Source organism: Neomonachus schauinslandi, chromosome 8 (genome assembly GCF_002201575.2).
Source record: "Neomonachus schauinslandi chromosome 8, ASM220157v2, whole genome shotgun sequence".
Classification (NCBI taxonomy): Eukaryota; Metazoa; Chordata; class Mammalia; order Carnivora; family Phocidae; genus Neomonachus; species Neomonachus schauinslandi.
The window spans coordinates 106,872,898-106,900,332 of record NC_058410.1 but is presented as its reverse complement, the minus strand read 5'-3'; the positions used below and the strand labels follow the sequence as shown (position 1 = coordinate 106,900,332).

The following is a 27,435-nucleotide window of genomic DNA, read 5'->3' as shown; positions in this document are numbered from 1 at the left end:
TTGGAAAAAAAAATAACAGAAAATACTTTTGTACAGATATGTATAGAAGTTATGATTGATTTGTCTGGTATCTTAAGAAAAAAAAACGGAAAAGAGGTAAACTTTTTGGCTTCCACGAACATTTACTGTAAGATGTTGACTGCATTTCTTGGTGTAGGTTCCAGATGAGATAGCCAACTAGTCCTGGATCACCTGGGCACCTGATTTCTAGAAGCCAATTTGATTCATCCACAAGTAGCTCTAGATGTGTATTCTTAGTCATGAACACTGGATGCTGTGTGGTCCTGGGTGGCAGCAACTGGAGCTTCTTGCGCAGGTATTTCCTGAGGGACCATATTGCCTCCAACTACTTGCTCCCTTGTAGGGGACCCTGAAGCCAGAGATCTTACCAAATTCAAAGGGTGGTCACTGTCCTCATCTATTTGAGGAATTGCTAGCTGTGTTATGGACACTTTCGGTATTTCTAGCTGTAGTGGGCCCATCTCCAGGGAACTACACTCAGGAGGGTCACCTGGCTCAGACAGAGGAGAACATAACTTCTCTTTTTGAACTCCAGGTGTCCGTGTAACAAATTCAACAAGGTCTGGAAGGCAAGGAGACGGCCCAAGGCCTGCAGGGTTAATTGTTTCTGATTCCAATCGGAGTGAATCTTGTTTCTCTAATTGAGAAGTTTCTTCTACTTCCTCAGGCATCATTCCTCCTGCTAATAGGTCAAGTGCTTGGTGTGTTCCCTCTAGGCTCCCCAAGCCAAGGTCAACATTTTCTATAGGAAGTCCAGTTTTTAAAATGTTAGGAGTGATCCTTCCACTTCTGGGATTAGATGAGTTTTGTTCACCCGCTGCTCCAAAGTTAAGCACCAGGGTTTTGGGAGAATCTAATGGAAACTCAGAAAAGGATGGGATTGGTTCCAAGTCAGTGAGACTGGAGGGATTACATCCTATAGGTGACATAGAATTTTCTTCACACACTTTCTGAGACAGGGCAGTTGGGGATCTATGTGCTTGGTCTACCCGAGTATTGCAGAAATCAACACCCATATCCCCCAGGTTCCCCGGGGCAGCAAGCTCTTCTACTTTTAAGTCTGTAACTTCAAAGTCTTCTAAAGCCTTGCTTTCTATTGTCACAGTTAATTCTGAATGGACATCTCGTAGCTCCAGGGCTTCTGTTTCTGGTTTGTCTGGGCTCTCCCAGGTCTCTGACTTCTTCTTATTCTCATTCCAAACAGCCAGTTCATAAATCCTTTTACCTTGAAAGTCTTTTGGTCTTTCTCTCTTGAGTTTGAGGCTTCTGTAATTAGTTCTGGAAGCTGATTCTGGAGCTGAATTTTCCAGCCACTCTTCACTACCAGCTGAAACTCCTTGCTCCCGTGCACTACCTGTTAAACACATATCTGATCTGGCTGGGGACTGCAGAAGCAATTCTGGGGCAGAAATTTTCACAGGTATATCTTGTGGGTTCTGCAGTAAAGACCTAGCTTCTGACGGAAATGAGTCTATTTTTACTTTTGTGGAAGAAAGAGCCTGTGCGCTCAAGTCAATCACTATTTTACTTTGAGATTCACTTCCTGTCATCAATTTCTTGGACTGTTCAGCCCTTTTGTCAGTCATTTGTAACTTGGGCTGTTTTATTTCTCCCTCCCATGCACATCTGTTCCCACGGTTCAAATTAGAATCCTCTATGCTATTGGGCCCAACACGGATACCTGTTCCCTCTCCTACCATCCCCTCAGAAAGCTTTGGTCTCTTTTCTTTTAGTTCAGCGTTTGCCTCTACCTCACTTTCCCCACAACCCTTAGATTTGTGGAGCTCTTGGCTTTCCTCTTCCTGGATACCAGATTCCGTAAGGTGAGTTTCTACCAAATTCTGAGATTCCATGATATGGCAGTGTATATCTGACAGCTGAGGGCCTGGCTCTACACCTGGTGGCCCTGGCTCTCCCAGCTCAAGTTCAATTTTTCCACCTGGAGATATATCCCTATTAGCATCACTCTGGAAGGAGCTACAAGTCCACATGGCCAAAGTGTCTGTCTTTGGGGTAACAGTTTCATAAGGCCTGCTTTGGCACAACCTTGTCAGAGGCTGTAGGAAGCCGTAGCTACCACCTCTGCTCTTTGAGTCTGTGCATTCTACAACTGACCATTTCCCTAGAGACACCAGAGTTTTTGCAATGGGCTTTTCAGGGTTGCTGACTAAAGGAGCAGAGTTCAAACTTCTATCTGGAGGCAACTCCTCTTGGGATGCACTGTTGTTCAAAGTAGAAGTGGAAGGGGTATCTGAACTTTCAACTCTAGAGAGATTGCTGTTTTCCCCATTGGCCAATAGACCACCACTCAGCTTAGTCTCAGGGGCCCCCTTTCCACCACTACTGTAGAATATATCATACAGGTCCTTAGCATTGGCTGTGGCTAAGCATGAATTTCGCTTTTCCAATTTTTTGGCTTGTTCACTGAACACACTTGAAAGGGGAGGTGGAGGACGCACTAACACAGAGAAAAGGGTCTGGTCCCTGTCACTCTCACTCACCCCAGGAGCCGTCTCATCAGAAGGAATGGCAGCTGGCTGTGCTGAGGCCATGATGGCTACTGGCAACACAGGATTCAAAATGTTAGGACCCAGGAAGCCAGGGCTCAGAGTGTGAGATACAGCTGGGTTTGATTTGACTGGTGCCAAGACAGCATTTGCTTGAGCAGGAGATGGGGAAGCTAGATGAGGTATAACTGGGGGTGGCGGAGGTGGTGGTGGAGGGGGTGGTGGAGGAGGTGGTAGCATTTGCTCAGGTATATGGGATGGCTCATTCTTTTCAGCCAGTACCATTTTTTCCTCTGGAGACCCTTTTAGAATCACCTCTTCCCCTCCAAATGCTTTGGAGATGATGTCAGGAGGCAAGAGGAGATCAGCTGAAGACTCTTTAACCACTGGCAGAGGCTTAGCGGTAGTTCCAGAAGACTTGATGGATAGAAAGGTGTTAAGAGGAGCTGGCTTGCTCACTGTGGCTGAACCTGACTTGCGGAGTACTGTGGATGGGATCGGCAGGTTGGGTCGGATCTTAGTCTGGGTTGAAGTTGTCACAACAGGCATCCACGGGCTAGTATGTGCAACAACCGTTTTCCCAGAGAGCTTGATTTTGATGGGCTTTGCCTTCCCAGCCTCAGCCTTGCCATCCTCTTTGTCCTTACTGTTTTCTACAGCCTCTTCCTTGGGAATACTTGTGGCCATTGAACTTTTTTCCTCTTCTTTCTCTGGCTTCTTCCAGCTGAATTTCCCGAAAGAGGAAGATGTTGGTGATTCTTTCTTTACCTCTTCCTTTAATTGGAGTTTGATGTTACCCTTCCTTTTACTTTCAGCCTTTTCAGGAGAGTTCCCACCCTCAGAGAGTTGGTCCTCTAGCTCTTCAGAGACTTTGTCATCCTCTTTTACTTCCTTCATGACCTTTGCCTTTTTTTCTTTTTTTTCTTCCTTTGGTTTCTCACTAAGTTTACGCTTTAGCTCACTCTGTCGTCGCCGTTCTGTCTCTAGGACCACAGCCAAGCCAGCTTGGCGGTCCAGATTCCGCCGCTCCTCATACAGTGGGTTTTCAACCACATATTTCTGGGAAGAGAAAAGATAAAGGCTCAACAACTGGTCAAAATACAGTTAAGAAAGAAAATCTTGGCCCTGTTACTGTTGGAATTCAATTGGTAGAAACCCCTAAAGTAGAGTTATCTTCTTCAAGGATACAGATGGTTCTACCAGGTCAGCATCTCTTAATAGGACTGAAGAGACCTTCCTAGTAATTACATGGAATTTAAAGTATTAATGAGTTTTTCTGACTCTGAAGTTGTTTGACAAAGTCAAAAGGATTACTGTAGAAAGTGGAAAACTCCACAACTACTACAAAGACCAACCTTGTATTTCTCATTGTGCTGGTGACCCTTCACATGTTGCTCTCCAGAAATTGGATCCCCCAAAAATTCCTCACAGAGTTGGCAGTAATATCCAGTGATGGGAATCAGAAACTCAGAACCTGAAAGAAGAAGTCAAGAAAATAAGTCATTTCCACCTAGGATGTCAGTAAAGGAAATCCCACTTCCCCTTTGCAATAAAAAAGTCAACGGTATACAGGACCTTACCCACTTTCAAGTCAGAAGTAGCATTTAGATGAATCTAAATGGCACAGTCTTTCCAATTTAAAACTTGAAACTCAGAACCTCTAGCCCTTCTCCCTCTTGGGAACATTACCTAGTTAATTCAGGAGTTTCCTGTGCCAGAGTCAGTTCTGTTGTTGATGCTCCTCAAACTCCAACTACCACTAAGCATTGTAGGAAATTTAAAAACTATACTCCCAAATAGCTCAGTACCATTTGTATGAGGATCTCTCATGCTGGTATTAATTACTCAAGAATCTACCTTCTATAAATTAGCACTGACTACTTAACGAAGGTAAGAAATTGAGAAGTATAAAGACAGACTTTCTACTTCTCAACCTACCCCCAATAACAACTATTCAAAAATATTTTATAGTTCTCAGGTGAAAAAGTAGTTAAATTACTATACCTTTTATTGTTCTTTTACCTGGATTTCAAATAAATAAGATTTTGGTACATAAGTCAGTGACAAAAAAAGTTATATATACATTAAAAAAAAAATTTTTTTTTAAGTAGGCTCCACGCCCAGTATGGGGCTTGAACTCATGACCCCAAGATCAAGAGTTGCATGCTCTGCCGGCTGGGTCAGCCAGGCACCCCTCAGTTATATTTTAAAGTGGGTATGTATATGTTAAACAATTGTTAGAATTTTGGCCATATGGGTGGAGATCATTTTTGTCGTATAGATCTCTTTATTTCTTCAGGATCTAGTTTGCACATAGAAGGCATTCTTACACCTTTGTTAACAAAATGGTTATGTCTCACCCTATGCTACTTCCTAGCACCTTAGTTCAGGGGACTCTTCTTTGGCTAAATGTAAGGAAACTACAAAGGAGGCAGGGGGGATCATACCTTTTGCAGGAACAGTTATCTTGTCAGTACGCTTTACAGCATCTTGCTTGGCCTCACTCTGGGTCTTTGAAGCCCAAGGTCTGTTGTAGGGATCCAGTGTCTATTTGCAAGAGGCAGAGGCGCTCACACAACAGCACTAAAACTCAATGACCCACTTTTCTCTCTTTTTCTCCCCCACACCAGGGGGACCAGAAACCCCCAGCTACCCACCCCCACCCTCTCTGCCAACTGTTTAAACGGAAATCACCTGTGGAAAAGGTAAACACATGTTAGAGCAAGTACTAGCAACGGATAAAATGAAACAAATAATCAGGTACTCAAGGAATCAAAAGAGGCAGAAGCCTCACTTACACTTGTCATGGTGTTTAGTTACAGGCAGGTCCCCTGGACTGAGTCCTGGGGATGGTGTGTCCTTTGTTGGTATCTCTTGGCTCTTCAGATTGGGGCTCCTGCCCATATGAGAATGTTTCATTTTCCAGCTTTGTAATGCAGATGGGGGTGTAGAAGTTTGAGGGGAAGGAGGGCGAGAATGGAAATAATAGCGAGCAAGATACCTACCTGTGTGTGCTTCTTATTGTGCATATGAGTGAAGAAGTCAAACATGGTTCCACAGATGGTGTTGCAGTCTTTGCACCAGTGATTGCCAGCATCATAATACTCATAGGCAGCAACAGGCTGATCAGCCTGCTTAGTAGCTGGCTGGGGGCTCTCGGCAGGCTTGGGGCTCTTAGTATGGGAATTCTCACTGTTTACCTTTGATTCCTAGAGGGAAAACACCTGCACTCAGAAGGAATTCTAGATCTGTCTTCCGCAGAAAAAGCAGGTAGCTTACCGCAATAATCGATACAGGGCCACATGACCATATTTTCAGTGCCTACAGCTATATAAACTGGGGAAAACCTCATGAGAAATCTGTCTACAAGGCTCAAACAGAACTATAGTGCTACCTGATCATGGAGAATACATCATAATGGCAATATATTTACTTATATATCTTAAAATATTTAGAAAAATACTCAAGATTATGGAAACACTGGCTGCCTCTGGAGAGGGGAAGTAGAGAACAAGGATGGACAGGAGTCTTTTTACTGTACAGCCTTTGGTAGATGTTGAATGTGTTCCCTATGCAATTAAATACATTAGTTAAATTTAGAAATCATAATGACAACTAAGAAAAAAGAAAAAACAACATGGAAGAGGTAACTGACAGGTTAAGCAAATGCAGAAAACACGTAATAGTGAACCCACTTATCATAGACACATCCTGGTATGCAAAACTGGAGAGCAGGGCTGGTGTTGCGCACAGATAAAGCAGACAGTCATCTACGTGGGATGACTTAAGAGAATCTGGGTAAAATATTTCAAACTGCCTAAAATACCATCATTAGATTTTAACACCTTTGAGTTAACATGAATCCTCTTTTAAAACATATCAACTCAAAAAAAACCCATTATCAACTCTTCAGATGGAGTTATCAACAATACTTTAATATGAATTCATATGTCAGCAAGCTGGGAACAAGGTACTTAGGAAGTGAGAATTTTGGTAATGTTGGGGAGGGAGGCATAGAAAACAAATAATTTGGAACAGAGGGAGGGTAAGTATGAATGAGGAAAAAAGATCAGAGAACTGGGCACATGGGCTGGTGGGAAGAGGAAGACAGGCTGGAGAAAGGGAAATTAGAACTTCAAAGATAATCTTTCCCTACTAGAGTCTTGTTCAAAAGTCACTAAAGAAATCATACCCAGCAGATAAGGGATGGGCACATGTATACACGGTTGGCAAGTATTAACTGGCACCATCTTTCTGCAAGATAATCTAGGAATACATATTACACACCTCAAAATTCTTTATACCCTTTGACCTAGCAATTCCACTCCTTGACATTTATCTGAAGTAAATTATTGCGTCAAACAGGAGGCGATTTGACTGGTTAAATAAACGTTGGTATTCTTGTAACAATAAAAAAATAAGGTCATTAAAAATGATATTATAGAAATCTATTAACATGGAAAGATGTTCATGATATACTGAAAAAATCAAGTAACTAAATATATTTGAATAATCAATAAAGATATGTAAATAGGCATAGAATGTCAAGTGTCACCTTATCTGAATAACTTTCTGTAACTACTCTATATCCCTTATCCTGTTTTTTTTTAGACACTTGTCATTACCTAACCTGTACTTGTTTATTTATTGTTTATCTTCTCCTATTTCATGAGAGTTAGAACCTTGTCTATACAGTTCCCTACTATACTTCCCCCCCACCCCCATCTAAAACAGTGCCTGTCACTTTCTTGGAGATCAATAAATATTTGCTTAATGAATTAATAAACAGAAGATTAGTTGGAATAATATATACCAAGATATTAATGATAGTTGCCTATAGGTAGATGAATTGTGGAATTGTGTGTATGTGTGTTTATTTTTATGAAATGAATAGAAAGAGAAAGAAAACCTTAAACCAACTATGCATTTTAAAGAGAGGCAAAGAAAGAAGAAATACCAACCAGGTAGGAAAGAGGTTGTAGACACATTCCTTACTACTGAAATTAATACTGAATTGTAACATATCCATGTTGGCCTCAGAGAACATGAAGTCTCATTCAAATCAAGGTGATCGGTCATTATGGGGCTGCTGCACAAATGGGCCCCAAATAATGTATAAGTCAACTAAGGCCAGAACTTGCAAGCTCTTTTCCCATCAAAGGCCCTGAACTCAATGCCCTGGTATAAAAAGAGTATAGTCCTACCTGACTGAAAAAGAGAACTCTCCCAGGAAGAATGGAAAAATCAGAGCTTGGTTGATAGAGAATACAGAATATCCTCTTTTCTATCTCCCCAACACTGAGTATCTACTATATAACAGACAAAGTGGATGCCATTGGAAACACAAAGATACATGAGTTCTACTCTTTTATTCTCAGGGAGTTCTTACTTAGTGGAAGAGATGGGCATGAGAACAGACATGATCTTAATCAAGTTTTGTTTTTTTAAGATTTTATTTATTTATTTGAAAGAGAGAGGAAGAGCACAAGCAGGGGGAGCGGCAGAGGGAGAGGGAGAAGTAGACTCCCCGTGGAGCAGGGAGCCCAATGCAGGGGCTCGATCCCAGGACCCTAGGATCACAACCTGAGCTGAAGGCAGATGCTTAACCAACTGAGCCACCCAGGGGCCCCAAGAGAATCTGTCAATCTTGCACTTACATGAGATTTGAATTTAAAACTGAGTTCACTGAGTTAAGTGCAGAGGAGGCAAAGTATGAAGTATCTACTTTGCTGCTGTGGATCATGGCAGGAAAGAAGAAACGGCCAATAATGAAATTATAATGAGCAAGGGGGAAAAGAAGCATGAAATGAGGCTGAAGAGGTAGGCAAGGGAGTACTGCAATCACTGGCTATATGTGGAGAAAGGATTAAGAGTGTAGTCATACAAGCAGGAATTGTAGGTGGCTTGGATGGCAATAAAGATGGTGAGATGGATGAAACCGAGATTTACGTCAGAGGGAGAACTGAAAGAATCTCATTGATTCAGTATGGAGCAGTTAGGGAGAGGGAAGCCCTAAGAAAGGTTTTCAGGTTACTGGCATGAAAATTGTTGGACAGTGGGGCCACTGAGATGGAGAACACTGAAGGCAGGAAAGAGGGAGGATGCGTACATCATTAGTTTAGTTTAGGATGTGTTGACTTTATTTTTTTTAAAGATTTTATTTATTTATTTGACAGAGAGAGAGAGAGTGCGTGCACAAGCAAGGGGAGCTGCAGAGGGAGAGGGAGAAGCAGGTTCCCCGCTGAGCAGGGAGCCCAACATGGGGCTCAATCCCAGGACCCTGGGATCATAACCCGAGCCAAAGGCAGACGCTCAACCGACTGAGCCAACCAGACGCCCCAGGATATGTTGATGTTAAAGTGTCTATGAAACAATGAAGTGGAAATAGTGAGTAAAACTCTTGGACGCTCAAATTTGGACCTCATCAAACTCATTTGAGCTAGAATATAAAACCAGAAGTTGTCAGCATGGAATTTCAGCATAGACCTGGATAAAATGACCTAGGGAGAGAGCAGAATTCTGGAGAACTGGGCTACGACTGAGTCCTGCAGAACTAAAATATTTAAAGATTAGGTATAAGACAACACACAGCAAAGGAGATTAAGTAGCAGCAGCCAGCATACTAGGAAGAAAAGAAATGTGAGAGAAGCCAAGGGAGTAAAGCATTTTTAGGAGACAGTGGTTCCCTGTATCAAATACTGATTTGAGAACTGAAGTGTATTCACTGGCTATGCAGCATGGCAGTGACCCTGTTGCTAACTGTGAATGCACAAAATGGTATATAGAAGTTACAAGAAGATTAGAAAACCATGCTGGAGTGGGTTAAGGAGTAAAGGCTAGAACAAGAACATAGAAAGCCCTGAATGCTAAGGATTTGGGATTCTACTCTGTGGGCAATGGGAACTACTAAAATTCTGAAGTAGAGTCCCATGATCTGATCTGTGCTTTACAAAAATAACTCTAATATGAGTTAAGAACAGGTTGGAAAAGGAAACTAAGGGAATGCTTAGTTAAAAGGCTTCTTTAGGAGTCCATGGAAATAAAAGATATAATAGAAACAGAAAAGCTGAGTTGTTACCTTGCTGTTGGAAGAGGAGTTTGAGGATGATGACACTTTTTCTGGGCTCTTAGATTTTTCTGCTTTCCCAGACTTCTCTGTAGTCTCTTTACTCTCATTTGAAGACTTTTGGGATTTATCCAAAATGTTAATTCCCAAGATCTGAGCCACTTTGTCCAGTTCAGACTGCTTCTTTTCTGCCTCTTCTGCCTCTTGTCGAAGTTCTGCAATGTCCTTCATAATGTTATCCTGAAGCCGACTCACCTCCACGAGGAGCGGGTCTTTGTGGCCATCTTTCTCCCTTCGTTTCTTGCGTAGCATTTCTCCTGAGTAGTTAAATGTCCAAAGAAAGAAACACAAGGAAAGTAAGTTAAGACAAGTCATGTTTCCATTGTAAGTAGTAATCTCCCAAGAGGTCATGGTGACAAAATCTTTTCCCTTAAAACATTCCTTCCTGGGGTGCCTGGGTGGCTCAGTTGGTTAAGCGACTGCCTTCGGCTCAGGTCATGATCCCAGGGTCCTGGGATCGAGCCCCGCATCGGGTTTCCCTGCTCAGCGGGAAGCCTGCTTCTCCCTCTCCCACTCTCCCTGCTTGTGTTCCATCTCTCGCTGTGTCTCTCTGTCAATTAAATAAATAAAATCTTTAAACAAACAAACAAACAAACAAACATTCCTTCCTAAAAGCAAGACTCTCCTTCCACATGGGCTAGTTTAGGTGAAGTTTCTTTTCTTTCTTCTTCTTTTTTTTTTAAATTTTTAAGAGAGAATGAGCATAAGCAGGGGGAGGGGCAAAGGGAGAGGGAGAAGCAGATTCTCCTCTGAGGAGGAAGCCTGACTCGGGGTTCCATCCCAAGACTCCAGGATCATGACCTAAGCCAAAGGCAGACACTTAACTGACTGAACCACTCAGGCACCCCTAGGTGAAGTTTCTATGGAGGTAAAGGATGACTGATTACATTATCTCTTATATAGGAGTTATTAGCTAAGGATCTACAGGCAGGCTTCAGAACGCCATGAATCCCCAAAATGGTATATACAAGTTTGTATGCATTTGTCCTTATGTTGTTAACTATGAATCCAGGGGCACCTGGGTGACTCAGTTGGATAAGCGTCCGGCTCTTGGTTTTGGTTCAGGTCATGATCTCAGGGTCCTGGGATCAAGCCCTGCATTGAGCTCCGTGCTTAGCTTGGAGTCTGCTTAGGCTTCTCTCTCTCCCTCTGCCCCTCCCCAGCATGCTCTCACTTTCTCTAAAATAAATAAATCTTTAAAAAAACCCCAAACTATGAATCCGGTGGCAGTCTTCTTCAGAAAACTAAAGTATTATTCAGAAGGCAAAAACCATTCAGTCACATATTTGACTTTATCTGATTTAAGGATCCTTCACCAAAAAAAAGATCCGTCACCGGTACCTGCATTGAGTTTAGATTTTGCCTCAGGTTCACCTAATGTTATCTCCTATTCTAAACTGCAGGTTCTCATGAAATAATCCTCACCGGATAAGTAACTAAATTTCTCATCCCTAAACAGTCTAAACCCAAACAGAAGAAATTGTATCTTCTCCCACTCTGTTCTGCCATGCTATCATCAAGCTATAATATTTAGAAGCCTTGTTATGCTCCTTCCTCAGTGTGTATGTGAATTCCTAAAAGCACAAATGAAGAGATGGAATCAAAGAGACATCATGAACATTTTTTTGTGCCAAAAGGAAGTACTCAAAAAATGATGGGGACATATCAAAGGACACAGAAGTCAACTCAAAGGGGCTCCCACTGCGAAATCTGGGGCACTTTGGGCATGAAAATGATCAAAAGTAAATTATTAAAACTTGTTGAATGGAGAGTCCATGGGTTCACACCAACATACATGGATCAATGAATGGGAGAAGAGGGATGGGCAGGAAGCTCTTCATCACAGGAGAAAGCCAACTAATAAAAGTAGAAGGAATGATGAAATTAGAAAATCACTAACATCCATCACAATAACTGATTCAGGCAAGAATCACCAATGAATGCTAAAACTAGTCAGAGGAAATTTGAGGAGTAACTGAATATTTATTCCTATAAATATCTCTCCTATAAAGTTACTTACTAATTATAAAGGATAAAATAATAACTTTCCAGTGAAGAAACCCTTGAAGACACCACCTTAACCAAATGATCAAAGTTGACATCACCAGTAATGGGACTGAAATCAACACCTGATACGAACTCAGCATCACTTCTGTGATGTTCCTGTCAAAAATGCATAACCTAAATTTAACACCACACAAACCAAAATTAAAGGACATTCTACAAATATGTGACTTCTTTTCTTCTAAAATGTCAATGTCATGAAACAAAGATTCAGGAACTATTACAGAAAAAGGAGAGTAAAAGAACATGACAACTGAATGCAATGCATAGTCTTGCATTTTAGGGCATTAATAGGACAACCAGTGAAATTGAAATTAGATCAGTAGACTAGTATTACATTATGGTTAATTTCTTAATTTTGATAAGTGTACAATGGTTATGCAAGTGAATTCTTTATTGTTAGGAGTATGTTCACTTCATCTTCACAATGAAGTATTTAGGAGTAAAGGAGGATCATATCTAAAACTTACTCTTAAAGAATTCAGGAAAAATCACACACATACACCCCCCCCACACACACACACACAAAGATTGAGAGGGAAAAAAGGTTAGAGCAAATATGGTAAAATGCTAATAATGATAGAGAATACCTGAGAATTCTTTACACTATTACTATAACTTTTTATTGCAACTTTTCTCTAAGTCCAATTAAGTCAAAATTTTTTTAAAAAGTAAGGCTTCAGAAGTCACTGAACCCGTCTGAGAGTCCTCACAGCTCTCCTTGAGTAGGTCTCCTACTCAAGTTACTACAAAAAGGCAGTCACGCACAGGAGTGTCTGATACCTTGTTGTTTATGAAGCCGCTCCAATTCAGTCCTGAGGTAGTACATCTTCTTCTGGCGAGCTTCCCGGTCACTCTTTAGCTTTTCCCTCTCTTCAATAACCTGCAAAGTACAACATCCTTCAGCCTCCAACATCCTCCTTTTTCTTTTTTTTTTTTTTCCAAAGTCTAAGAAAGAAGATTTAATCTAGTAATGATTTTTTTTTAATTTTATTATGTTAATCACCATATATCATTAGTTTCTGATATATAACATATATACATTACATCATTAGTTTTTGATATATAATAAAGTGTGTAACACCCAGTACTCCATTCAATATGTGTCCTCTTTAATACCCATCACCAAGCTAACCCATTCCCCCCCCGCCCCCAGAACCCTCAGTTTGTTTCTCAGAGTCCATGGTCTCTCACGGTTTGTCTCCCCCTCCGATTCCCCCCCTTCATTTTTCCCTTCCTACTATCTTTTTTTTTTTTTAACATATAATGTATGATTTGTTTCAGAGGTACAGGTCTGTGATTCATCAGTTTTACACAATTCACAGTGCTCACCCTCACCATAGCACATCCTCACTTTTCTATTGCTCTCTTCCATAAGCCGTCATGCTAGATGATATCAGAATCCAAGGATCCAAATGTCTGCACACATAAGTTCTGACTTTATATCAAAGGTGATATTTCATTCTGACCCAAATTCCAGAATAAAATTATCCTTATCAGAGCTACATTGCCCCAGAAGTATTATTTTTATGCAGAAAGCACTATACTATTTTTTTCTTGTGGGGGGGGTAGCAGGGGCAGATGGAGAGGGAGAGAATCTCAAGCAGGCTCCACACCCAGCGTGGATCCCAACGTGGGGCTCAATCCCACTACCCTGAGACCATGACCTGGGCTGAAATCAAGAGTCAGACGTTCAACCAGCTGAGCCACCCAGCCGCCCCAGGAAGCACTATGCTATTAATGTTAACCTAAAGTTACTGACAGCAACTATTAGACAGTGGTTCTGAGCTCAAAGGGAACCATCAAGAAGGGAACTAATAAGTGTTATAGAGGATACACTGTGTTAGTTGCATTACATACATCATCTTATTTAATCCTCATGACACTATCTCTGTTTTATAGTAAGAAAACTGAGGTTGCGAAAGATCAAGTAACATACCCAAGATCATATAGTAAGAAAATTTAAAATCCAGGGCACCTGGGTGGCTCAGCTGGCTAAGTGTCTGCTTTCAGCTCAGGTCATGATTCCAGGGTCCTGGGATCGAGTCCCACAGCGGGCTCCCTGCTCAGCGGGTAGTCTGCTTCTCCCTCTCCCTCTGCCCCTCCTCCCCGCTCGTGCTCTCTCTCTCTCTCAAATAAATAATCTTTTTTTTTTTAAATTTAAATCCAGGTATATAAATCAACTCAAATCAAGTAAAATCAAATCCAGGTGCATATAGCCAAAAGCCCACAGTGTTTCAACTGTATTACTACAACTTAATGGAAAAAACAAATACAGCTTGTCTATAATGGACTAGTGTGGAAAACCTGTGTATTAGTGCTAGGTTCTTGAAGAAGAAGTAAAGGGAAAGCATTCAGTCTACAAACAGTGTCTGTGCAGTCTCGGGTTTTGTCTGTATTGAACCTATCCCCCTCTTTCTGGAGTTCAGAGTATCTAAGTACAATGAAAAATTAAGAAGAATGATTTCTGTCTTCTCAAGAATTAGCTAAATTTCCTTTAAATCGGAAAAAAAATGATTGGCTCTCCATTTTTTCCCTTTTTTTCTCCTCAGGTTTTCATTATTGTATTAGCAAACCAAATTTATATATTACATTTTTATGTTCCTAAACAAAGTGAGTTATAGTTACTAAGGACCTTTAAAATTAAGAGAATGCATTAATTTTTCCATCTAAATTTCTGCTATTCTGTATTCCTCATCCCTATTTTTTACCTACTGTTTTAAAACATCTAGAATTATTACATCTTTACCCCAGCCACTGCTCCCTTCCTATACCAGAGAACACAATGAACTTCGTAGTATAAAAACTACTTTTTTTAAAGTGTCATAAAAAAAGTATTGTTTTATAGAGTCCGGGACTCTAAAAGAAACCAGAACAAGCAAAGCTTATTTCTTGGGTTTAATTACCAAGCAACAACCAGGTATTAGCTTTTGACCCTCATAATCACTATAGGAAAAGGATCCAAAACTCACTAAGATGAAAACAGGTTTACTGATTCTTCTTAACCCAATCCCATTTTGGTTCCTCATTCCCTGATGAGGTCATATTTGAAAACTTTAAGGCTCTCAACTCCTACCCATAGTGTTCTAAGCCCAGTAATTCTGATAGAGACACTTTATATTTTTTTAAAGATTCTATTTTTTTGACAGAGAGAGAGAGAGACAGTGAGAGAGAGAGAGCACAAGCAGGGGGAGTGGGAGAGGGAGAAGCAGGCTTCCCATGGAGCAGGGAGCCCGATGTAAGGCTCGATCCCAGGACCCTGGGATCATGACCTGAGCTGAAGGCAGACGCTTAACGACTGAGCCACCCAGGCGCCCCATGATAGAGACACTTTAAAAAGAAAAAAGAAGTCAAGAACTCACAGTGGGACCTAGGGCCAGAATTTAGTTTAATCCTAATGAGAAAACATGAGAAAAACAGAGGGGGTATATACATTACTTAGAGCGAGGACAGCAGCCTCCAAAAACTTAAAAGTAAAAGGACCTTACTCCCTTTAAAAGACAAATACCAATTGATGTTAAAATAGGAAGGCTCAGGCACAGGATGCCCAAAGCTAGTGTTTACCTTCTGCTTCTGGGAAGCACGGTTCTTCTCGTCAGAGATCTTCTCCGGATTGTATCTTATGAGTGATGGGATGGACACCTGGACAGGCACTTGAGCAGTAGGAATTGAGCTTAGCACTGACTCCTCCTGTTTGGGCTCATCAGGAGTCACAGTGGGTATCACACGGAGATTGGGACGGCTACGAGTAGCTTGTTTGGTAACGGGTATTACCCTGTGTGGTTCAGGTAGAGAGTGGTTGGATGGTTGAGAGGCGGGGTACATGGGCCACCTTGAGGCTGCATATGCCATGTAATGCCTGTAGGCATCAAAGGAAGCAGAGGGAATGGCAGGTCCCTGGTAGTTTGGAGGTATCCGAGCTGCAGCAAACTGAGAGGCCCTTGGCATATGAAACTGAGATAATGAAGCAGGATGTGGAAGTCTAATTGGGGCAGACGGGGCTGACGGTAACATGCATCTGACAGCCACAGATGACTGAAAACCACTGCCAACTACCTCTGACCCTGCAACATGACCCACTGAATGGTCAGACTTTAGGAATGGGGGGCTGTTTTTTGTGAGCAGGTAAGGATCTACAGGGGAGACTGGATGTGGATGGGACACCTCTGGGGAGTGGGTATTGCTATGGTGTGCCTCCCTGCTCTCCAGTCTGTGAGGATCTGAGGAGTGCTGATCAGCAGAGAAATGGTGGTCAACTGAGGAACAGCGGTCTGCTGAAAAGTGCCGGTCAACTGATGAACGGCGGTCAGCAGAGGAACGTGATGGTTTCTTGCCATGAAGTCGTTCCTGGGTGCGGGCGGCCAGTTTACTAATCTCTGCTACCCCAATATCCAGCCCTATGGTCTTGAGCAAGTCATGAATCTTGGCATATTCTGGATTGGTCTCTTCTATTGATTCTAGTTTTACAGCTGGAGCTGAAGAGGGCAGGGAGCTTGCCTTCTGTCTCAAGACTTCACTCGCAGAGCCCCCAAGGGGCTTTGGTGGAGATTCTGCCTTTAAATCCTCTTCTTCATCCCCATAGAGAAATTTCTCCTCATCCTCAATGTCAGGGAAACTACGGCGCCTTTTTTCCTGTGTACTGGTAGAGTCTGCCAACATGCTCAAAATGCGGGAAAAACCACTGCCATCCTGGCTAGCCCTCTCATGGGGGAGCAAGAAGTCTGTGTGTCGCTCAGGCCCCTCAGGCTTCATATTCAGTTTCTCCTTGTGGCAGAGAAAACTTCCAAACTTCTCTCTGAGAGGACTGTTGTCTTTGGGCATCCCAGGGAGAGGACCCCATTGGTAGAGGCTGCCCTGAGGTTCCTTCAGGGTAGTCTCTACCATAGTTCCCTTATTTTCAATCTCTGAGGCAAAAGCAGCAATAGCACCACTTAGTGGAAGAGATGGGTGACCAGAGTAGACAGGGTGATCCTGGCTGGAGCTGGTACTGCTGGAAAAACTATCAAGCTGCAAAGACAAGCACAAGTGATTTAGCCTCTATGCAGAATCTCAGAAAACTAGTAATTGAGATAAATACTTAAATACTTGGTTCTTCTTGAATTAATAGGGGAATGGTAAGTATGAATGAAAGGGAGGTACAGTATCCTTAGGCAGGGTCAAGATTTGGGTCTCCATCTCTCCAGATGCTTCTGCTGAAGCAAGGGGAAACATGAAATAAGGCAGACTGGCATGAATCCTCACTTTTGCCCATTTGTCGTAGTCCTTACCAAGGAATATGAATTCAGAAGGACTTTAGAGATGCTCTAGCTCTTCCATGGGTCCCTCGAAGGAGGAAAAAAAGACATAAAAGTGGAGCTGCTTTGGTTCAAGTGGGATTAGGAAACTGTGAAACCCTAACTGATAAGCCTCCCTTTGCTTCTTTATGTGCCCTTAGGTACTTCTTCAGAAACCTTGGACTCCCAAGAGAATAGCTAAAAACTAGTGCTCATGCCTGATCATCTTTTCACAGATGAGGAAAAAATAACAAGGCCCAGAATGGTGAGGTGACTTGCCTAAAAATCGCACAGCAAGGGGGTGGCAGTGGGACCGGAATCAGAATCACCTGATTTCTGGTCTAGTGACCTACCACTCATGAATCTTGTCTTCTCTCTAAAGAGAAATGAGAAAAATTCAGATCATCTCCTCTCTTTGCCCTTTAAGCTTAATTTCCAAGATATCCACATTCAAAGATTCCTACAGGGCTACCCAATTTAGAGAAAAAACTTACAATAAATACTCAAAAGTGTTATTTAGAAAGCCTAATATATGACAATAGAAGCCCTCTACTTCAAGGGCTTCGAGGTATGATTGCACTGTAAGGCCTACAGTTTCCTTTGGAGAATCCTGGAAGATAGAGCTCATAGGCATAACAAGGTTGGTCCAGGATATATTACAAAGATACCGTTAGGGACACACACCCCCAGAAAAGTAACCAAGTTTCAAGATATTAGAAGGACTAGCAAGAGATCCTAGAAATGAAGCAGAGACCTGAATGGAAGGCTCCATGTCCACCTCAATCCGTTTCTTCAGAATTGACTTCTTGGGCATCACAGATACTTCTTCAGGCCGATGTAAAGAATATCCTGGCTCCGATGCTGTTAGGACACCCGAGAGTCCAGGAATGGGACAGCTAGTGTCACCACCATCAACTCCAACCAGCTCCTGACTCAAGCTCCTACTTCGTTCCTCCTCTTCCTCTCGTTTTCGCCTGGCAAGGTCCAGCTCTCGAAACTCAGGATCTAGAAACCTAGGGCTTGGGCTTCGTCTACGCTGTCGATAGTTGCGGGTCCCTGATGTAAAACCTGAGTGATCACCTCCCATGCTGTGTATCTTCTCTGTGTCATCGTAACGGGGCCGTTTGGCCTCCCGACTCCTTTCCTCGGGTCGTATGGAGTAGGAACCTTTGAGTTTATCTCTATTCCTTTCTGTTCCCCGCAACAGCTCATCATGACAACTGATATGGGGACTATAATCAGAACGATGCAGGAAAGTTTCTCTTGTCCGGTAGTCCTCATCAAGTTGTCCTAAGAATGGACTAAGAGGTCCCTCCTCCCGGGAAATATATCGTTCAAGACCTCGAGAGCATTGGGAACTTCGAGTGAAGACAGAATCATCAGTCAGATCATCCCTGAGGAAAGAGACAAACATCACTGAATACAATGGACTTGGAAACAGCAAGACCACAGACAAGATTAAGAGCCTGACATTCAGCCAAGGGGCTACAAAATACTTAAGACAAAACACAATCATGAAGTCCAAGAACAAACCTATGGAACATTTCTTTTCCCTTTCTCCAGGGCACAAGCAGCTTCAGCCTCTAACCAAGGAGAGATATTACTAGTCTGTCTAGACAGAGCTCTTAGGCTAATCTCTTTGACTAGACTTTGGAGATGCAGAATATCACACTAGGGTTTGGGAGATGTGAAAATACCACTACCAGACTACAAAAGGCCCTGGATTGAACAACTCCACACTAGCTTAAATTCTAGCTCTTTGCTACCAAAAGTGTGGTCTGATTCAGCAGCATCTGTATTACCTAGGAACTTTTTAGAAATGTGGATTCTCAGCCTCTATCCAGGCCTCCTGAATCAGAACCTGCATTTTAACAGGATCTCCAGGTGATAGGTATGCACTTTAACATTTGAGAAACACCAGGCCAGATGAATGATTTTCAAGCTCAAAAACTCCTTTTTTTTTTTTTTAAGACTTTATTTATTTGACAGAGAGAGAGAGGACAAGCAGGGGGAACATCAGGGAGAGAGAGAAGCAGGCTCCCGCTGAGGAGAGAGACCGACGTGGGGCTTGATCCCAGGACCCTGGGATCATGACCTGAGCCGAAGGCAGATGCTTAACCGACTGAGCCACCCAGGCGCCCTCAAGCTATGTTCTACAGAGATTCTGAAGTCTGCTCAGGAGCTGCCTAAAAGAAAGACATGCTAAGAAAGCAGAGCCTGGCAGCACCTGGGTGGCTCAGTCAGTTAAGCATCTGACTTCAGCTCAGGGTCTTGGGATGGAGCCCCACCTTGGGCTCCACGCTCACCGGGCTGTCTGCTTCTCACCCTTGGCCTCTTCCCCTCCCCTTGCTCATGCTCTCTAATAAATAAATAAAATCTTTAAAAAAAAGAAAAGAAAAAAAAGCAGAGCCTGCATAGCTCTGGGCCTTCCACCTCACCAAAACTGTACTAGCTCCAATTTTATCTGTTTATGAGAGAAAGTTCTATATATCATTTGGAAAAGAAGTGCTTCACTGAGGGGGAAATTTTTTTAAACTACTGAGCTACCTTACTGGCATTTTCTCACAAGTTTTAGAAGGTTCTCCAATGCTTTGTTTTGCTAGTTCACATATTAAAAACCACAAAATTCCTTCCACAGCCTGTTTAATTCCCTTTTTCTACTTTGCTTGGATATCCACAAGCATCTGCTAATCCTGGGTGTGGGAAAAAGTATGTGGCGGTTTGGCTCACTATATATTTTCATTTCATAGAAATAAAACGGTCTTGGACCTTTGTGGCGTGAAGATAAAAATATAGGCTGGGACACTTGTCCTTTTTCAGTTCAGGGCTCTATACCACACACAGTAGTCCTAATCTTTTTGGGTACTGTGGTCACAGAGCTTCTACTGCCCAAAAAGAAAATTTCTGATTTAATCACAGATAGAAATAAAGATCCTACAGAACTCTGAGCATACAACTTTTAAATAATCTGAATGAAAAATTTACAGGTTACTCACATTCCACTCACACTGGTGTTTGCTACAGTTTCTAGTACCTACCTCTATTTTTTGAAAGTTTCTAAGAAATAACTTTTCTTTCATTTTGTTTGTTTTTTAGTTGCTTTCTCTGGGACTGAATTAGCAGAACATCGAAGAGTTGCCTTTTCTTATTCACCAGTCCTGCCTTTGTTCAAAGTTTTAGACCTGGGTAACAGCTATAAATAACTTTATGAAAGACTTTTATTAAAGATAAACTTTATCACCTCCGCTAAAAGAATGCCACCCATGGGAATCCAGGTTCCTATAACTTACCTCTTCCCCAAGAGTCTGGGGAATTTTGAGGTTTCAATATAGTATAAAATAGGAAAAAAATGGGATTGAAGCAAAGATGATCTCTGAAATCAAACATAACTAGAGTAAAACATTTTACTCTATAGGTCTGTCAGCCATGAACATACCTATTTCCAGGGAGGAATGTCCATGAGTTGCTCCATTGCTCCACCATCTACCATAAAAAACTCTCTGATTGTATTAGTGTAGGGGGGGAAAAACACAGGTTCCACAGGTAATGGCAAATTCATCCATACTTCCATGTTCAGCTCCACACTAAAACTATTACATATTACCACCAAATGACATACCAGCTCAAAATCTAATCCAGCCCTAAATATCAAGAAGTCAGAAATAATGAAATGGCTCCCAGAGAGTCTCAGTCAAGACTTGTAATCTCCAGCAAAAGGAGACAAAAAAACAATGAAAAAGGGCACATTAACAGTTAAAACAATGAGCTATCATGTAAACACAGCCAGAAATTAAGTTGCTTATTAGAAACTCATGTCCTCCTTTCCCAGATCTCCCAAAGGATAAGAGAAAGAACTGGCTGCAGTAAAAGTAAATCCTAAAAAGGTCCCCATACCCTGTAGCTCAGAACAGTCCAGGGACATACTCTGAAAGCTTTAGTTAAATCCAACTCTTTTCTAAAATAAGGTCTATCTATTTAAAAAACTGACTGTTGGATGTAGGTGATGAGTACACGGGGGCTCTCTGTACTATTGTACTTTTTTTTTTAAGATTTAATTAGCTTTATTAAGCTATTCATGAATTGGGCAGCATCTCATCTAGCAAGTAGAGGGGAGCTCCCTCTCTGTACTTTGTATTTATGAATTGCATTAAATAAGTTAAAAAAACATATAGTATATATCCACATAAAAGTTTACACACCAGTTGTTCATAGTAGCATTATTCACAATAGCCAAATAGTGGAAACAACCCAAATTTATCCATCCATTCATCACTGATAAATGGATAAACAAAACACATACAATGAAATATTACTGGCAGTAAAAAGGAATGAAGTACTATTATATGCTACATCATGAGTGAGTCCTGAAAAACATCATGCTAAGTGAAAGATGCTAGTCACATATGGAATGTCCAGAATAGGCAAATCTATTAGAGACAGAAAGTAGATTAGTGATAAGCTATGGCAGGTGGTGGGGTTAACTAATAAATAGCTAAGAGTACAAGTAATAAAACTGTTCTAAAATTGATCATAGTAGTGGATTCACAACTCTGAGAATATACTAAAAGTCACTGACCTATATACTTTAAATGGGTGAATTTTATGGTATGTGAATTATGGCTCAATAAAGCTGTTAAAAAACGTATATGATAGGGGCGCCTGGGTGGCTCAGTCGGTTAAGCGTCTGCCTTCGGCTCAGGTCATGATCTCAGGGTCCTGGGATCGAGCCCCGCGTCGGGCTCCCTGCTCCGTGGGAAGCCTGCTTCTCCCTCTCCCACTCCCCCTGCTTGTGTTCCCTCTCTTGCTGTGTCTCTCTCTGTCAAATGAATAAATAAAATCTTTAAAAAAAAAAAAAAGTATATGATAAAAAAAAGAAAAGAAAAGAAAAAAAGATCCTCCAGAGCCCAAACATCCCATTCTTTTCCTCTGCTGCTTCCCCAAAATGCTGGAAGAAAACTGTGTGCTTCTGTCTTTTCCCTAAGGCAAATCGGAGGGTGCTCGCTTCGGCAGCACATATAATAAGGCAAATCGGAGGGCAAAAATCTTGCTCTTTCAACCTATGTCAGGGCAAGGAAGAGTTAAGAATTCCATGAATGAAACATACAATGTGCAGAGTACTTTGTTAATAGGGGAAATTGACCTCACATCCACAAATCTTCAGAAGCTGTCTTCATTCAACCTCTTCATGTTCCCTTTCCAGAATAAGTTAACATTAATACACACAGAGCTGCCAAGGTGAGAACATGGACAACTCTGGCAATTTGGCTGTAATCCAAACTGGATATAAAATTTAATATATTCAATAAGGGAAGAGAAAGAACACCAGGGTCCCAGGAAAACATTTATTTATTTTTAAAGATTTTATTTTTAAGTAATATCTATACCCAACATGGGGCTCAAACTTACAACCTCAAGAATAAGAATAAGAACCTCAAGAATTGAATGCCCTACTGACTGAGCCAGCCAGGTGCGCCCAGGAAAAAAATGTAAAAACCTACATAGAAAGGACAAAAATGGCCCGGACCTGGAAATGGTACAGCTGAAAACTGGACATGCTATCAGGAGACATCCTGAGAACGCCAATGGTTCTATGACCACATTTTAATAGACAGTAATTATCTACACAAACCATATTGAGCAAAAGTACAGGGAACAAAAATCTATATAATGGACTAGTACCTCCTTCTATTTTTCTTCCTTAAGTAATCTCTACATCCAACATGGGGCTCAAACTCATAACCCTGAGATCAAGAGATGCATGCTCTACCGACTGCACCAGCCAATGGCCTCACCGGTAGCTTGTCTCTCTGAAACACTTAATTCTGGAAAGAAAACTACTGTCCCAAACTCCCTAAAAGGAAAATTTTAATTTTTACAACCTAAAAAAAGACAATTAGCTCTCTGAAGCACATGTGCATAACGAAGCTTATGGAAAGGGGAGGTGAAAGCCTAGACATAACAAGAGGAAATGCTTAAGTTACCGCAAAACCTTAACAAGGAAGGAAGAGAGTCACACCATGCACCACCTACTCAACCATCTCCCAAAATAGAAGCAGCCAGAAGGGCAAGGGCTTTTGCCTCAATTAAGGGATATAGCCACATACTTTGAAGCCTATCTTCAGAAGCTTATGTTGTATGACATAGAACTGTCCTGCCTTGCTTTGCCACATCAAATTGCCACTGCAGCTTTGAAGTAAATATTACCAAAGGGTAGCACTGGTCTTCAGACTTCCTGTCCAGCTGTCCCCCACCTGTCTGCCTATGCTCAGTGTACCACTGCATGGACAGCCTCAGTTTGTAAGAGCAACACATTGATTTGTTGCTACTGCTAATCATTTATTAAAACTCCCAGTATGCTGGGCAGAGATCGTAACAGACATGGATCCCAGCTCTCAGAAAGAGAGCTTTCCCTGTACTCCCATTCTTATTTACTTTGGTGAGGTGAGACACACCTAATGTGATTTCTTCCCATATATAGTTAAGTTCCTAACACCTGGGACCTATATTTAACACTCTGTGGAGCGTATTTGTCCTTCCTCAGCACTCCAACAATTGTAAAGTAGTAACTGAAATTAAACATTTTTAAAGAGCTTTAACTTTCTATTAATGCTTATATATTTAATATAGATACATATATTAGACATGAATTTATCTAAGCCCTTTCTGAACCTCTATTTCAACCTGACCAAGCTGAAAAATAACACCACTAAAACAAGATTTCCTATTTTGTCCAGAACTTTCCTTTGCAGAAAGGATCCTAGTTCCAGTATTTTAGAATCCTTATCATCTCAACTGTTTTTAATCTGGGGAACTCTGTTTATGTCCCTTCAGCTTTCCAGGTGGACCAGGATGACATTCTAAAGTCTTTTCTTCTACATAATTCTTTCAGCAACAGAGTCTATATCAATATACTCTCCCCACTCAGAAAGCCTTTTCCAATGTTATACCTTGTACTGGACAGAGGGCATAACTTCAGTGCTGGCACCACTCTTTCAAATACATTATTCAGAAAAGAGCAACTTTTCTACCTTCAAGCACTATTATAGTGTGCCCTGCCTCAAATGAAGCCTACCTGTCCACGTCCTCCAGATTATCCACTGGTGACCCCAGTCGATCACTAAGCCGCCGCCGTTCTGGTATGCCAACACAGAAATGGTCATTACCAACAGTGATCCTTAAGCTCTGTTCCAAAGAAGAGTCAGAACGCAGACCAGGAGAGCGCCTCTACAAAAGTAAAAGATAATGTTAATAGTCTATAGGGTGAAGACAGCCCAAAAATGTACTCCTCCTTAGTTATAAAGTTGTCACCCAACAAAGAGAGAAATGGCTATGGTAAGCTACTACCCCCAAAATAAAGCACATTTAAAAAGTCATCTTCTTAGATGAAAGACCACACTTCCAACCCTCCCCACCAGAGACCTTTCAGTCTTTCATTTCCTAGTACTGGGCATGGGACGAGAAGAATAAACTGAGTCTGTTCTCAGAATGTATACATTTCTAGTGAAGCAAGCAAGCAATAAAAAAATATTTTTTTTTAAGTACTTCTGATAGCGGTAAGTGCTATAAAATCATTAAAACATGATAACATGGAAGAGATTAAGGAAAAGGAGCTACTTCAGATAGAATGGTTAAAGAAGGCTTTTCTGAGGTGATACTATTTAACCTGACGCTTGAATGATGAGATGTCAGCCTTGCAAACAGATGGAAGGATGTTTCAGGCAAAAAGAACAAGCTCTGCAATGAGCTTAGCATGTTTTGGGTAACAGAAAGGCAGCCAGTGTGACTGCAGCAAAGTGACAGAAGACAGGCAAAAGCCAGTTAGGAAATTTGGATTTTATTCTTAGTGTAGTAAGAAGCCACAGGAAGATTTCCAGCACAACAGTGATATGATCTGACTACATTCTTCCTCCAGATGCTTGCATTACTCATACTCTCATCTCCTTCAGGTCTTTATTAAAAGTCACCTTCCCAGGCCATCCCTGGCTAACCCTATTAAAAAGTATTAACTCCTTTCTCTGTTTTTGTTTGTTCTTAGTACTTAATTCTATTTAACATGTCAAAATAATTTACTTCTCTATCTTACTTATTATCTGACTCCCTCTCGCAGAATATAAGCTCTACGAGGGCAGGGGTTTTTGACTGTTCATGTTGTATCCCCAGTGCCCAGAACAGAGCCTAATACATGCTAGACGTTTAATAAATACTTCTCAAATGTATAAAATGAAGATTTAAAAAAATTATTTTGATTGCTGGGTACAGAATAAACTGGGTGGTAACAAGAGTGTAAAGGATCCTAACAGACAGGAAGTAATAGGACGTAGACTAGGGAGATGGTAGGAGGACAGTTTGGGGGATGTATCCTGGAGGTAGAGCTGACAAGTTGGATGAAGTAACTGACAGCTTGGACTTGGGAAAAGGGAGATGATCACTGTTTCTGGCTGAGCAATGGGTGATGTCATTTACTGAGACAGAAAAGCCTGGAGCACTGGAGAAAACGGAGGTTGTGGAAACTAGTATTCAACTTTCTTTGCTTCCTCTGTAGAAGTGCTTGCTTCCTCAGGCTATAGCTGCTCAGCTATGAAAATCTTACAACATAGTGACAAGTCAATTCACCTATGACCAGAGTACGTAGAGTACTCTGACTCCAATACTTTTAGAAAGCCACCCCACCCATCCCACCTGAGAAAACAGAAACTTTGTCATGGGGTTTAAAAAAAAAAAAATTGGTGAACTGAAAATAAAAACCAATTCCAAAACACCAGCCCCAGGCCAGAGGTGGTTACTGTGAAAGGTCAATATTACATCTAAACTAAACTTTTTTTTTTTTTTAAGATTTTATTTTGGGGGGGCACCGGGATGGCTCAGTTGGTAGAGCATGTGACTCTTGATCTTGGTCATGAGTTCAAGCCCCACATTGGGCATGGAGCCTACTTCTAAAAAGGGAAGGAAGGAAGGATGGAGGGAAGTGAGGATGGAAGGAAGGAAGGAAGAAAGGATGGAAGGCAGGCAGGCAGACAGGCAGACAGACACACAGAAACACAGAAAGAAAGAAAGATTTCATTTTAAATAATCTCTCCACCCAACCTGGGGCTTGAACTCAAAACCCTGAGATCAAGAGTTGCACCCTCTACCAACTGAGCCAGCCAGGCACCTCTAAACTTCTTAACTTCATGTTCTGTCCCTTTAGCAGGGAAACAAAACCGTTAAAATCACGCGTGCCAGGAACCAGGTAGATATGGACTGAATCACAGCTACACCACTTCTTAGCTATGTGACATTAAGTTGCTCAAACCTCTCTGGATACCTCAGCTATTCAATAAGGAACAATTTTCACTGCCTCTCCTCAAAAGGTTGTGAGTGTTCAAAGAGAATGTGTAAAGTGAAGGGCTAGGCACAATCCTGCCACATAACTCAGTAAGTGGTGGCAGTTATTACAATGACTGTGGATACGCACAGCTCATTTCGGAGAAGCAGCTCCTATTTGCTAACAGTTTACACTCAAGGTGTCTACGCTGATGGGGTTTAGGCAACCCTAACTGGCCACAAAGACATTTCAGCTTCTTTTCTAAGATCCAAGGGGCAGCTCAGGTCTAAGGGGATACCAAACCACGGAACTCTGAGGCAACATCGACTACTGAACAAGTACCAGGCACACGGTTTGGAGGGCATTCCCCTCGCCCTGGCAAACTTTTCCGCATCTCAACTAGACTGAGAGAAACAGCCTATTCCTGAAATGGTGCACTGCTTCCCGACCAGGCGCCCGTACGGGTCCCGAGTCCGTTATTGTGCAAAAGAGGATCCCGGGGCTGACAGGGAACCTCCAGATTCGGGTGTCGCTGAGGGAGCCCGTGGGGGGTGGAGGGCCCTCGATCCTGGGACTCTGGCCTGGAGGCCTCGGGGCGCCCGTGCTGCGGGAGTTTCTGGAAGCGGGAAGCCCGGGTGAGGGGGCTAGGGTATAGAGGGAGTCCCGGTCGAGGGGTGGGATTACCCGGCTGCCGCTGTCGCCTGGATGGTCTCCGCGGCCGTCCCGGGCGAAGTCGGCGCGGGACTCCCCTCGGCTGCTGCCTCGGAAACCGGCCGGGCCCGGCGGGAAGAGTCGTCGGCCCCGCGGCGGCGACGGGGAGCCACGACGGGCCCGCGGCGGGGAGGGGGAAACGCGACGACCCCGCGGCGGGGACGGTGAGGCCCGGCGGCCGCGGGGCGGGGACGGGGAGCCGCGGCGACCCCGCGGCGAGGACGGCGAGGCCCGGCGGCCGCGGTGCCCTGAGGGCGAGCGGGGCCGGCGAGCGGGGTTCCGCGACGAGGAGGAGCCGGAGGGCGGCGGCGAGGTGCGGCGAGCCGGGCCTGAGGAGGAGCCGGAGCTGCGGCCGGTTCGCGGGCCGCCCCCGCCGCTCTCTTTAGGCCGGTGCGAAGAGACGGAGGAGCGGGCGCCGCTGCGGTACAT

The 27,435-nt window shown here is 42.6% G+C and overlaps 1 protein-coding gene across 1 annotated transcript; it reads right to left on the bottom strand.

Annotated features, from left to right (window-relative positions):
* On the bottom strand, positions 1 to 27,435 carry ZNF318 (zinc finger protein 318). Its single transcript, XM_021691977.2, has 10 exons — positions 26,980 to 27,435; positions 24,064 to 24,215; positions 17,746 to 18,385; positions 15,283 to 16,725; positions 12,502 to 12,601; positions 9,607 to 9,911; positions 5,534 to 5,737; positions 4,976 to 5,075; positions 3,884 to 4,002; positions 1 to 3,587 (listed from the first exon to the last, which is right to left on the bottom strand). The coding sequence occupies exons 1-10, from the start codon at positions 27,433 to 27,435 to the stop codon at positions 255 to 257; spliced, it is 6,852 nt and encodes a 2,283-aa protein (XP_021547652.1). The 3' UTR covers positions 1 to 254.